The sequence below is a fragment of the Periplaneta americana genome, chromosome 8, assembly GCF_040183065.1.
Source record: "Periplaneta americana isolate PAMFEO1 chromosome 8, P.americana_PAMFEO1_priV1, whole genome shotgun sequence".
Taxonomy (NCBI): domain Eukaryota; kingdom Metazoa; phylum Arthropoda; class Insecta; order Blattodea; family Blattidae; genus Periplaneta; species Periplaneta americana.
Window position 1 is genome coordinate 87686769 of NC_091124.1, and position 13756 is coordinate 87700524.

The 13756-nt window shown below is 36.6% G+C and overlaps 1 protein-coding gene across 1 annotated transcript in view; it reads right to left on the bottom strand.

Annotated features, from left to right (window-relative positions):
* The window catches only part of GLaz (Glial Lazarillo), an 88601-nt gene that overhangs the window by 8352 nt on the left and 66493 nt on the right, over positions 1 to 13756 (bottom strand). Inside the window, exons 2-3 of the mRNA XM_069833207.1 lie at positions 10934 to 11064; positions 778 to 980 (exon numbers count right to left, since the gene is read on the bottom strand). Coding sequence (XP_069689308.1) covers positions 778 to 980; positions 10934 to 11064 — 334 coding nt within the window. The remainder of the gene's footprint in view (positions 1 to 777; positions 981 to 10933; positions 11065 to 13756) is intronic.

Here is a 13756-nt window from a genome sequence, read left to right on the forward strand (position 1 = left end):
AACCCGTAATATTGGAACCACTGGAAGTAGAAATGTGATTTTTTGTTTCTGTGTGTTCAGAATATTAAACATTCATCAAATATAGGCCTACATGCAGGGTCCCTACAACATACCAATTTTCCGAGCGCACTTATTTGATTCTGAGACTTTCTAAGCGGCGAGTCCGCGTGCCCATATGTTGCAACGCAGCACTGCCGTTATTGGCTATCGCCGATAAGCGGACACACCTGTAAACGTCAGGAGGTTTGAGCGCGACTGTAAAGTCAGAGACGCATGAAGCGCAATGTAACGGCATACAATTCTTAGCCCTAATGATCAGTAAATTAAGAGGGAAATGATTGGTTTTAGAAATACACCGATTATGAACATCCGAAAGAGCGGGAAGGAAGGTAGTAGGAAAATAGCGAAAATGACAGTAGGCCTATACAGTGGCATCAACTTTTGGAAAACGTTGGTGGGCTCAAATATATTTTGAGTTATAAGTTGAAATAAATCACCTCACGAGCCCATACAAGTTAGCGCCACTATACATACCTATACCTATTATTACGTATTATGAGTAAAGTGATTTGGCCATTTATGAGGACAAAATAGTCAACCGGTAATGGATTAGACAAGGAAGAAGGATTGAAAGTATTGGTAAAACACCATACATGGTATTCAGGAATACAAAACCAGCAATGATCTGAACAATTCTGAAGTAAATAAATAAACAAGTAATTAAAGTAATACAGTCTTACTTATATATAGTAGGCCTTGTAAATAGTAAAACTTTACCTGCGTGCATGACTGTAAGATTTGAGCAGGACCAGAGAATGGCGTAAGTGTCATAGTCAGTATCAAGAACGTGATACCGGCCTGACCCTGGCATCATACGAGCTACAGCTGATGGAAATTTCGTATCAACACGATAATTCAATTCCGCCGAAGCATTCTTGATTGGAACAGCTGTACCAAGGCTCACGCTTGGACTGCCAGTTCTGTAAGAGAGGTAATATCATTGAAATTACTAGTAGAATATCGTACTTGTAATAGCGTCTAAAACACAATGCATCATCAATCTTCGTGCTACACGTGCATAGGGAAAAGAAAGACTCACACTATGTCCGTAAATGCTGCGTTATAATTCAAGAGAAAAAAATAATGTACGAAGATGAAGAAAACTCTAGATTAGATTTTTAAATCATTGATAAATTATTTATGATTTATTAAAGGTACGGGTAAAAAAGTTCGTACAGTCACACATCGCTACTTTTGCAGCGCTGCACTACAAAATAGAGTACTGCGCAACCCTCGTGCTGCGATGTCTATGGTTCAACCCGAAAAGTAGCGGCTGCCGAACCAGCTGCTCGCCACTTTTTCGAAACCAGTATCAAAAATGCTACGGCTGCAACCCGAGAACCCTGTTCACACGTCGCTACTTTTAAGCTGCGCACAGTTTGAAAAAGTAGTGCGGTTGCATCGTTGCATCGTTGTTCACACGCCGAAGTAGGAGAGATACGCAATATTTTGTACTGCGGCGCATAGACGTTTACATTTAATTTTTCCAATGTGTACTCACACTTTGACATTGATATCAATCAATAAAAGTAAATTCTTGACTCCTGCATTCCCTTTAACTTACTACTGGTTATAGAAGCTGCAATATTAACTCCTTCCCTAAAGAAACACACCATGGCACATCTAGACAGCGGAAAAAAGTCAAATAAAAGTCATGTTTACGATTTACAAGTATTGTACGCATAGACTATGGCATGAGGTGTGCATTTATCCCAAGTAGGTACAATACGGTACCTTCCGCAGAGAGCACCACGCGAACGCCGAAAACAACTGCCACTCTGCGTTCTCAGTCAGTCCTCTTCTGTACGTGAACAGAGAATATTGAGATACGTAAACATATTCTTCATTTGTGATCACGATCAGTGAAGTGATCATAATGCCGAAGACAGATGTTAAAAAACATAGGGTGTATTCTTTAATACAAGAATATGGTCCACATTTTTAGTAGTGATACTGGTGAAACAATTAAGTGTCGGTTATGTATGTGTGCATTAAAAAAGATAAAACAATCGATAGAACATCACTGTAATACACAGAAAAATGTTACTCGTGTGTTAGAAGAAGATAAGGGTTCAAGTTCAAATTCCGCCTCAAATATGAAATATGAAGGCACCGGCGTGGCTCAGTCGGTTGCCTGCCGGTCTGAAGTTGCGTTCGGGCGCGAGTTCGATCCCCGCTTGGGCTGATTACCTGGTTGGGTTTTTTCCGAGGTTTTCCCCAACCATAATGTGAATACAAGGTAATCTATGGCGAATCCTCGGCCTCATCTCGCCAAATATCTCGCTATCACCAATCTCATCGACGCTAAATAACCTAGTAGTTGTACAGCGTCGTTAAATAACCAACTGAAAAAAATGAAATATGACTTTTGCCAGGATTTGTGTCTAATGATGATAAGTTGCAGTATTCCATTCAAACCGTTGAACAATGGTTTATAGAAAACTACGGTACACAAAATATGGCATTACAATAGTTATATCAACGTACAACCAATATTCAGTGACTATTCCGTGTGTCAATTTACATTTCCCCCGGCCTATACCTGCACTCGCCTCTAGTGTACCTACTGTGCTAACGTAAACAACCACCCTCTGACGAGACAAATTAGTCGCGTTGTAGTTACCTTCACATCCGAATGACTTTTTTTTCCGCTGTCTACCACATGCAAGGAGCCCCTTTAGAGCATTTTAAATTATTTAATAACTTGTATCAAGAAGAAACCCTTTCTGTAAAAAGCACCTGTATTGCTCTTTGGTCCGTAAAGAGTTGTAGATTTTGGAATAGTTTCTAGAGAAATCGGTAAAAGAGTAGGACTAATAAGATAACAATACAAGCCGATATCGACTTCGATCGAGGATAGGCTACTAATAAATCGTCGTTGTTCCTGCAATAACTCCTATGTGCAAAATATAAAATTGTTCAGTAGGAAGAAAAACACATTTATTCATTCTATGGCAGTAGTACATAGGAGACTGTGAATTCTTAAATTTTCGAAAGAAAGAAATGTAATTACATATAGGAGATTTTATTATTTGCTGTATCACTATTTAAGTTATTTAATAGAGCAAAAATCTGAAAATCGATAAATATGTGGCATAGGAGTTATTGCCGGAACAACGATGAAATGCTACCGTACACTTCGGTGAAGGGGAGGTTAACTACCCAATAACGCCAATCTTAAATTTGCTTATTAAATGATCCATTATCTCAGGAACTGCTTAAGATATCGCACTGAAATCTTTACAGGTTAGGGTAAAGGTACAAAGTTTCTAAGCAAATGGACGCAGATTAAAAAAATATGAACTGTAAAATATATCATTTTATGAAATAATGTTGACTTGATTTTGTTATTTTTAAGTAAAATATTTTTTTCTGATCAATCTAATATATATATATATATATATATATATATATATATATATATATACACACACACACACACACACACATACACACACCTCTTTCATTTCATTTTCCTATTGTCGACATGTGTATAGAAATTCATCCTTCTATCATTTATATATTATAGTTCCTGAGAAAATTGGACATTTGCATAAGAATATCAATAAAATCGACATTATTTAAAAATTTCAAATATTTTTACAACCTATATTTCTTCTTAAATCTGCTTTCTTAAAATCTTGCATCTTTATCCTAAAAAAAATGTCATTACATATCTTAAATATTATAGATTTATTAATTTGTCATACAGAATATTATCTGTAATATTGACAATTAATATTTGAGGAGAAAAACTTAGGCCACAAAGGGAAATATTGGAGGAGAATTCGATCCGGTGCTGTGGATTGAATTCGGCCTAGCTCAGCGGTCAGAGCGCTTGGTACATAGAACCAAGGACCCGGGTTCGATCCCCGGCGCCGGAGCGAGTTTTTCTCCTTAAATATTAAATATCTTAAATAGTTCCGGAGATAATGGGTCATTAAATAAGCAGTTGTGACACTGGCGTACTGACAGTAGCATAGCTAATCTCCCCTGCAAAAGAACTCGATCGATAAGTAACGCAAATATTTAAAATTGCAACTTGTAAATTGGATAGATTATATTCATAGGCAGAGAGAGAACCGTTTCCTTGGGGGGGGGGGGCAAAGCAAAACCATAGAATCCCGATATAATGAGGTTACTGGGGATATCATTTACTTACTCCCCTGTTATAGCTTGACCGTGGTACAGTATATCGGATTATGATCATTTAATAAAAGTATTTTTGGGATGCATGTTTCTTATACTGTTACATCCATATCCATGATGTTTCGGACCGAGTTGTATAGGGCTTCAACTGTAGGTCTACTACAAATTATAATAGGGCATAATCATAGGCAGAGTTATTGGAGGTTATGTGGGAGCACTGCCCCCCCCCCCCAATTTGTTTGAACTCTTTTTTTTTTTTCTATTAACATTACAAAATATGGAATTCAAAATACCTTTTTTGCTTTTGTTTATGAATGGGATATTATTTGTAAATGGCGTACTGACAGTAGCATAGCTAATCTCCCCTGCAAAAGAACTCGATCGATAAGTAACGCAAATATTTAAAATTGCAACTTGTAAATTGGATAGATTATATTCATAGGCAGAGAGAGAACCGTTTCCTTGGGGGGGGGGGGCAAAGCAAAACCATAGAATCCCGATATAATGAGGTTACTGGGGATATCATTTACTTACTCCCCTGTTATAGCTTGACCGTGGTACAGTATATCGGATTATGATCATTTAATAAAAGTATTTTTGGGATGCATGTTTCTTATACTGTTACATCCATATCCATGATGTTTCGGACCGAGTTGTATAGGGCTTCAACTGTAGGTCTACTACAAATTATAATAGGGCATAATCATAGGCAGAGTTATTGGAGGTTATGTGGGAGCACTGCCCCCCCCCAATTTGTTTGAACTCTTTTTTTTTCTATTAACATTACAAAATATGGAATTCAAAATACCTTTTTTGCTTTTGTTTATGAATGGGATATTATTTGTAAATGCTACCATCTTATCATCTTCCTGGAAAATGGCTGTTTTCACAAAAAAAATCTTTGGACTATGGTTGTTTTATGAAAACTACTGAAAATTTTCACTCCTTTAACATGGGACTATGGTGTTTTTTTTTTCACTAACACCTAATTCAGTAGATGGCTGCTGCAGAGTTCTAATACAGGAATTCAGACAAGTTTGGGAGGGCAGTGCCCCCCTCATGCCCCCCATAACTCCGCCTATGATTATATTCTTTGTAAAACCTACATCACATGATATAGGAAAATTATTTTTTCATCCCATCTTGGCACGAAAGTTAAAATCGAAATTAATTTCAGCACAAAAATCCAATGGGTGCTCATAAATATAGTCTATCTGTTGGGTGCTTGAGTCCTGAGCACCCATGTAGCCGGCGCCTACGCTGCAACCCTGCAAAAGTAGTGATGTGTGACTGTATCTTTTTATTTAAACTTTTGCAGTGATTTCGAAAAGTGTTTCCACCAAAATTTGCGAATGATACTTTATATGCCTATTGTTTGCATATATTTTAGTGCTTTACGTGATGAAAATAAATTATTTGTAACTTACATACTTACAAATGGCTTTTAGAGAACCCGGAGGTTCATTGCCGCCCTCACATTAACCCGCCATCAGTCCCTATCCTGAGCAAGATTAATCCAGTCCCTACCATCATATCCCACTTCCCTCAAATCCATTTTAACATTATCCTCCCATCTGCGTCTTGGCCTCCCCAAAGGTCTTTTCCCCTTAGGGCATTCAACTAACATTTTATTTGCATTTCTGGTTTCACCCATACGTGCTACATGCCCTGCCCATCTCAAACGTCTGAATTTAATGATCCTAATTATGTTAGGTGAAGAATATAATGCATGCAGTTCTGCGTTGTGTAACTTTCTCCATTCTGCTGTAACGTCATCCCTCTTAGCCCTAAATATTTTCCTAAACACCTTATTCTCCAACATCCTTACCCTCTGTTCCTCTCTCAAAGTGAGAGTTCAAGTTCCACAAACATATAGAAAACCCGGTAATATAACCGTTTTATAAATCTAACTTTCAGGTTTTTCGAAACCAGACTGGATGATAAAAGCTTCTCAACCGAATAATAAAAGACATTTTTCATATTTATTCCGCATTTAATTTCCTCTGAAGTGTCATTTATATATGTTTATTATTGCTCCAAGGTGTTTCAATTTTTCCACCTCTTCAAAGGATAAATTTCCAATTTTTATATTTCCATAAACAAGCAGATGATGTAACCCGTTTAATTCCAAACGCTCTCTGTTTTTCTGGACTTTCCTAATGGCATATTCTAGAGAAAAGTTTAAAAATAAAGACGATAATGCATCTCCTTGCTTTAGCCCGCACTGAATGGAAAGGCATCAGACAGAAACTGGCCTGTACGGACTCTGCTGTATGTTTCACTGAGATACATTTTAATTAATCGAATTAGTTTCTTCGAAATATCAAACTCAATAAGATTATTATATAAAACTTCTCTCTTAATCGAGTCATATGCCTTTTTGAAATCTATGAATAACCGATGTACTGTGCCCTTATACTCCACGTGATTTATGCGCGACCAGGTCGCCAGTCTGGCCGTAGCCTAAGATGTCCTCCCTGTTTGCAAACCGCTTCCCACGCAGCGACTTCTTCAATTGCGGATTGAGATCAAAGTCGCATGGACTGAGATCAGGCGATTCCAATGCACCATCATCCAATGCTTCTCATAGCTCAGAATGAAATTGACGAGCATTTCTGCCACGAAGAACTGCAATTGAACTGCTGTTCAACTTTACTTACTTATATTCAGCTTGGAGCACAGCCTCTGTTACCTACTAATTTTTGCATGTGCTGTCAACTAACCACCAACGCACACAGATGCAATTTGGTGGTGGCATCCCGTGTAGTGTAGCTACAGGGGCGGCTTTCGAAGGGGGGCTGCGGAGCTGCAGCACCCCCAGATATTTGTGGCTCTTGTCTCGTTTTATGTTGTGAAATACATTTATTATACAGTCTTTATTTAGCGGCTCGATTTTTTTTTTAATTTCGCTTTCATTGACATGCACGCAATCGTTAGTGAAGTAACTTCCTCCCCTGCTGCTGCCAGAGCGAAACCAGAGACAAGGACGGATTGGTGAAGCCACTTCCTCCCCTGGAGCTGCCAGTCTCGTCTAGGATGCTTTGCGCGTTAGTTTTACTACTCCCCCTGCTGCCCCTCGCCTAGAATACAGAGTTTCCAGGCGCTGCAGAATTTGCAGCAGTTTATCAGTAGCGCGCAGTTTTCAATACATTTTCTTTAATGTTGTGAGTATAGCAAGTGCAACAATGTTTAATTCTGTACAATATTTACCGTCTATTCAGTTCAGCACCTTAACAGTTCAGGAGAAATGTCAAATTAAGTGCCCATCAGTTGAATCTCAATAATGGAAAGAGCCGCTAAACAAAATAGCCTACAAAGCTCGCATATTTTTTGCTAATTTATCCAGTATCCCTGCTTTCTTCTCTCGATCTCCACACAGCCTGTATTAGATTAATGTGTTTCAAAGACAATTCCATCAGCTAGGGCAACAAGATGGAATTTTAAAATAAGAACAGTAAATGTTTTCATGAGAATTGCTAGAATGTTTTCAAACCATAATGGAATCTCAAACATCTAACATCACAATAAATGAGGCAAGCACCATGGTGCGTACTCTTGAAGATCCTGAATTCAATTTCTGGCTCAGTTTTTTTTTTTTTTTTCATTTATTGATGTATCATGTAGATATATTATACAACCAACTACAACATCGCCAGTTAGATATTTCAAGGTTAAAATCTGCATATAAAAATTAAATTATGGTTTATTTAACGACACTCGCAACTGCAGGGGTTATATCAGCGTCGCCGATGTGCCGGAATTTTATCCTGCAGGATTCTTTTAATGCCAGTAAATCCACTGACACGAGTCTGTCTCATTTAAACACACTTAAATGCCATCGACCTGGGCCGGGATCGAACCCGCAACCGACTATGCTACCGAGGCCGTCTCTGCATATCAAGCTTTGTTAATGCCATATAGACAATACGGAACAGTGCACAGTTGAGCAGCGAGATCTGTGAAAATGAAAACCCTAAAAAGGTCGAAGGGATTCAGACAAGGGTTGCGGCAGCCAAGGAAGTGTGTGATCTCATTATCACATAAGCTAATACCCGATTCCAGTTCATAGATCATCTGATATTATCTTCTCTTCTGTGTCAAGAAAAATTTGAAAGCTATAAAAGCTCATTTCCTGAAAATGACCTAAATGCATGTGTGAAGCTTTTTCCAATGTTCGATAAAGACAAACTGAAAACGGAACTCACTGTCTTGTATCAGAGACAAGAATTCAGAAATATCAGTGACGCAGTCAAGCTCTTGCAGTTTCTTTTATCTGAGAACTTGCAGGCCTCATTTTCAGAAGTTGTGGAACTACTACGCATAGCTATTACCATACCAATGACAACTTCCGAATCAGAACGTTGCTTTTCGTGTTTGAAGAGAGTAAAATCCTATCTCAGAAATACGATGAGAGAAGAGAGACTGACTGCATTAGCTATCTTTTCCATTGTAAAGACTATGTTAAATGACATCGGATTTTAATAAGAAGATGATTCAAAAGTTTGCAACCTACAAGACAAGGCGCATGGAACTAATCTTTAAATAAGGTAAGTTGCATGGTTTATTTTTGTATGCGGCCCCCCCTGAATTCAATACCCACGAGCCGCCACTGTGTAGCTACAACAGATTTTCAAACGTATATACTGAACTAACCACATTTTCGGTTATTCGGAAGATATAACATAGTTGCCATGCCTTATGAAATGACTCTCGTGCAATCATACAGTACTTACTTTTTCATCATTGATTAGAGTGTACTAATTTAACTTATGGGTCGCGTGAAGTTTAATATCATTCGAGGTGGGTCCCGGACTTATAAATTGAAAACCACTGGCCTGTATTATAGCCTATATAAGGTGGACATATTGCATAATTATTGTAATTTGTTACTAAATATGATAGATTTCGTTCATATATCTGCTTATATCACAATTGTTTTGCTTTATAAACTTTACATTAATATTATAATAAGATTTTTATATTTTATTTATGAGGAACAGAGGTTAAAGTGCTTAGGAAAATATTTGGGCTAAGAGGAATGAAGTTACAGTAGAATGGAGAAAGTTACACCACAGTCTACTATATACAGTCACGAAGCTTGAGTTTTGAGGGTGCTAGAAACAATAGACTGTGACGGTACTATTTTGCATTGCCTGTAATGAGGCGATATTAGTGATCCTAGTGGTGAGCAACTATCTAATGTTTGCATATTTACTACGTATTGAGCTTCGCGACTGTATATACTAGACTGTGGTTACACAACGCAGAACTGCACGCATTGTATTATTTGCCTAACATAATTAGGAACATTAAATCTAGACGTTTGAGATGGGCAGAGCGTGTAGCACGTATGGGTAAATCCGGAAATGCATGTAGACTGTTAGTTGGAAGACATGAGGGAAAAAGACCTTTGGGGAAGCCAAGTCGTAGATGGGAGGATAATATTAAAGTGAATTTGAGGGAGATGGGATATGATGGTAGAGACTGGATTAATCTTGCTCAGGATAGGGACCGATGGCGGGTTTATGTGAGGACGACAATAACCTCCGAGTTCTTTAAAAGCCATTTGTAGGTAAGTAAAAGTATTAAAAATTAACTCAAGACGTTTTCATGGCGGCATATCTCTTACTTTTATTAAAATTATTAACATTTCGTGAAGCTTTAAAAAACTATTTCAGAAGTATATTTTAATAGTAATTCATAGCGATCCGAAGAATTTTTAGATATACCGCACTTTAGAAGAGATACTTTTCAAAAGTTAGAGATGCTTCATAGTACAGACGTGGACAAATTATTAACAAAATGGACGATTTTTATGATAATTCTGTTTACAAAATTTGACTTTTCAATTTAGACTACATTTGACAATTTTGGATATTTCCATCATTACAGTAGACAGAAATATGCAAAAATGTCAACTGTAGTTTAAATTGAAGAGTCAAGTTTTGTAAAAAATATATAATAAAAGTCTTCAATTTTGCTAATAATTTGTAAATTAGCAAAATTGTCAACTGCATTGAAGAGTCAAATTTTGTAAAAATATAAAACAAAAAACTTCAGTTTTGCTAATAATTTCGGAATATCCAAAATGTCAACTGTAGTACAAATTGAAGAATCGAATTTTGTAAAAATATACAACAAAAACCTTCAGTTTTGCTAATAATTTGTAAATATGCAAAAATATCAACTGTAGTCCAAATTGAGGAGTTAAATTTTGAAAAATATGCAATACAAATCTTCAATTTTGCTAATAATTTGGAAATACACAAAAATGTCAACTGTAGTCTAAATTGAAGAAACATATTTTGTAAAAATATATAATAAAAATCTTAAATTTTGCTAATAATTTGTCCACGTCTGTAGTATATTTTAGTGCATGCCTATACTTCTTATAGGAATAATTGTCTGTTTCTTTAATTTAGTAATACCGATTACAATTGAGGATCTAACATTGTAAATGTGCTAAGTGCCTGCCAAGTTTTCAAATTGTCTTTGTCGTAGCTCAACTGTAAGTGACTCATTCGTGCTCCGAAAGGAGTTATAGGTACCTTAACATGCATTTCGGAATGTGTTTTTCATCAATATCTCAGAAAGTTGTTTTGGCACTGAGCAACTTTGGAATGTTAGGTCCTCCATTTTCTTACTTCTTTTTTGTCCCATTTCACTGTAGGTGCCATTAATTGGTCTTATATTTCTGACGATAATAGGCCTATACTGTACTTACAGACGATTGATATTCTTGATAGTGACTTTTAGAGCCCCAGATGGTTTAGCTTTGATGGAGAGCGAAGTGCAGCTAGAAAACATCTCCATCAAGTAGAATGACCTCTCCACTTCGTACCATTGACCTTCAAACTGAAATGAAAAGAAACATTTAAATATACTGTATACATATCTTCAGAAAAAGTTGTAGAATGTATTACAGGCAAATGAGTAAAAGAGTTTAAATTAAACAATTGCTTATTCATTTACCTCTGATTGAGATTCTGGCTGGGTACATCTATTACCATCTAACTTCACGATATGTGTCAGAGGAAGAACAATTATTGTTGCATATATCTGAAATCTAATTATGAAATATGCTATTAGTTAGCGATGTATGCAGTGGGGGGGGGGAGAGTAACTGACCACCCTACCCCATTATCTCCTGGAGTAGTTACCTTATTGGTGTCACTTATGAGGTTCCAACCAGTCTTCGAACAGCTGAATACAACATACACACATACATACATACATACATACATACATACATACATACATACATACATACATACATACATACATACATACATACATACATACATACATACATACATACATACTTCTTGATTCAATTTTGTTGTGTAAGTTGTATAAAACCTCTTTCTGAACTTCTCATATAATAGTTGTAACTTACGTTAAAATATTTATTATTAGCAGTCAATAGACTTCTATAGAGTACAAGTTTCTGACATTGTCAAAATGTTAAAATTAAATATTGATAGACTGAAATTATGGAACAAATTGGAAATAACAGAGATTACATTGATCTACAGCTATATTTAAATTATACAAAACATTGGGAACAACCAAAATGACTATAAACTACTCATAGAAAAATTATACAGAAAAGTTGGGAATAACACAGATTATAATGAACTAATTTGCAATGATAAATAATAGCTGAGAATACTCTATCACAGTCTACTAGTAGTATATATTGTATTATTGTAGTATTTTGTATTGTATACTTATTAATTTCAATTCAGGAATCCGCCCCTGAGCACGAATTGTAGTCTTTCAGGGGCGAGCGAAAGTTTTTCTGTATATATTATATTTAATGTTACAATTATTAGCAAAATAAAAATAAATAAATAAAATATAGTCACGAAGCTCAATACGTAGGGAATATGCATCCATAGATAATTGCTAACCACTAGGATCGCTACTATCGCCTCATCACAGACAATGCGAAATAGTACCGGCACAGTCTATTGATCCTAGTACCCGAACAACTCAAGCTTCGTGACTGTATATACTAGACTGTGACTCTATATCCGGTGACTGTTAAGTTTCGAAAAGCATGGATGGTTTGGCTAGGCTTGCCAACCGTATTTCCCGGGACAGTCCCGATTTCGACTATATTGCGTCGCGTCCCGAAATAATTTGCACACGCACCAAAAGTCCCGATTTCATGGCATATTAGACATTTACAGCTGATTTTCATTCCTATCATATTGTTGGATTTAATCTGGATCGCAGTCTCATACGGTTTCCAATATGTGACGAAATGGAGAAATGATACTATTTATACTATTTTTCAACTTGTTTTGTGGTCATTTTGTTAAATTTTTTGTAATTTTTTACATATGAAATTATATATATATATATATATATATATATATCTGTGTGTATTGTTATAAAAGTACTGCTGTTGAATATATGATTTTATAGGTGGAAATAATTAGTGAAATAGAATTGTCAGTAATGTTTGTATCTCTAATTTTCACTTACTAAAGTTGGCAAGCCTAGGTATGGCTAGCATTCAAAGTTGAGTTCTTCGAGTTTATAGTCCATGTTATGTGCAACATGAGCCAGCAAGTCTGAGTTCTAATTATTCCTGGCTTGTGACTCATCACGTGTCAAATGTACTGAAATAACGTCAATTGATATGAATCATTTAACACATCGGTGTGATGTCACAGAAATAAGAGAATTGAGATTCGCGCTGGACATGGTCACGTACCGACACTTAACATGCTTTGATAACCTTCATAACAGGCCTAATAGCGCCCTAGTGTCACACTCATTACTGAAAGAAATGTGCAGGCCATTCTGTACAGCATGATAAAAGAAAAACACACCGTTAGCTGACGGAGGGAGTATCAGCTTCCCACAATTCTAATCCCAGCGAGTCCAAATGAAATAAATTAGTACCGGTACTGGACAAATTTTCTAGAGATATTCCTGGTCAGCCTTCTGTTATTTCCTCATAATTTCCGACTCTTTCCATGTCCTTAGTTGCCTCAACGAAACACTCAAGAGTACTCCGGAAAACTGAAGAAGCAGTTTGTTTCTTGTTCATGATATTGCACCAGTATATCTATCTTTATTGGTCAGCAAGTACTTCGCAACGCACAACGTGACGTCTATATAGCACCTCCAAAATGTCATCTCTTAAAGCTTCCGGTTTTTGCTTGTTATCCACAATTAAAAGTATCCTTGAAAGGGCGGTGTTTCACGAGTTCTGGCATCAACTGAAATGCGACGAAGAGCCTAAAAGAGTTTTCAGAAAAGGGTTATTTCAGAAATTCTTCCAACAGCTTTATTGATATTGAAAGCAGTGTGTAACTATCTAAGAGAACAAATGTTTAAGTAAATGTGGTGGAAGTAACAGACTATTAAGAATTTCTGTATAATAATAGAATTCAAGAATTTTTTAACCTGTCTTGTGTGTGGAATTCCGCAATAAGCTCTGCGCGGGTGTGGGTTGGAATCTCGCTTGGGCTGATTGTCTAGTTTGTCTTTCTTCCGATGTTATTCCCAGCTGTAAGGCGAATGTCATATA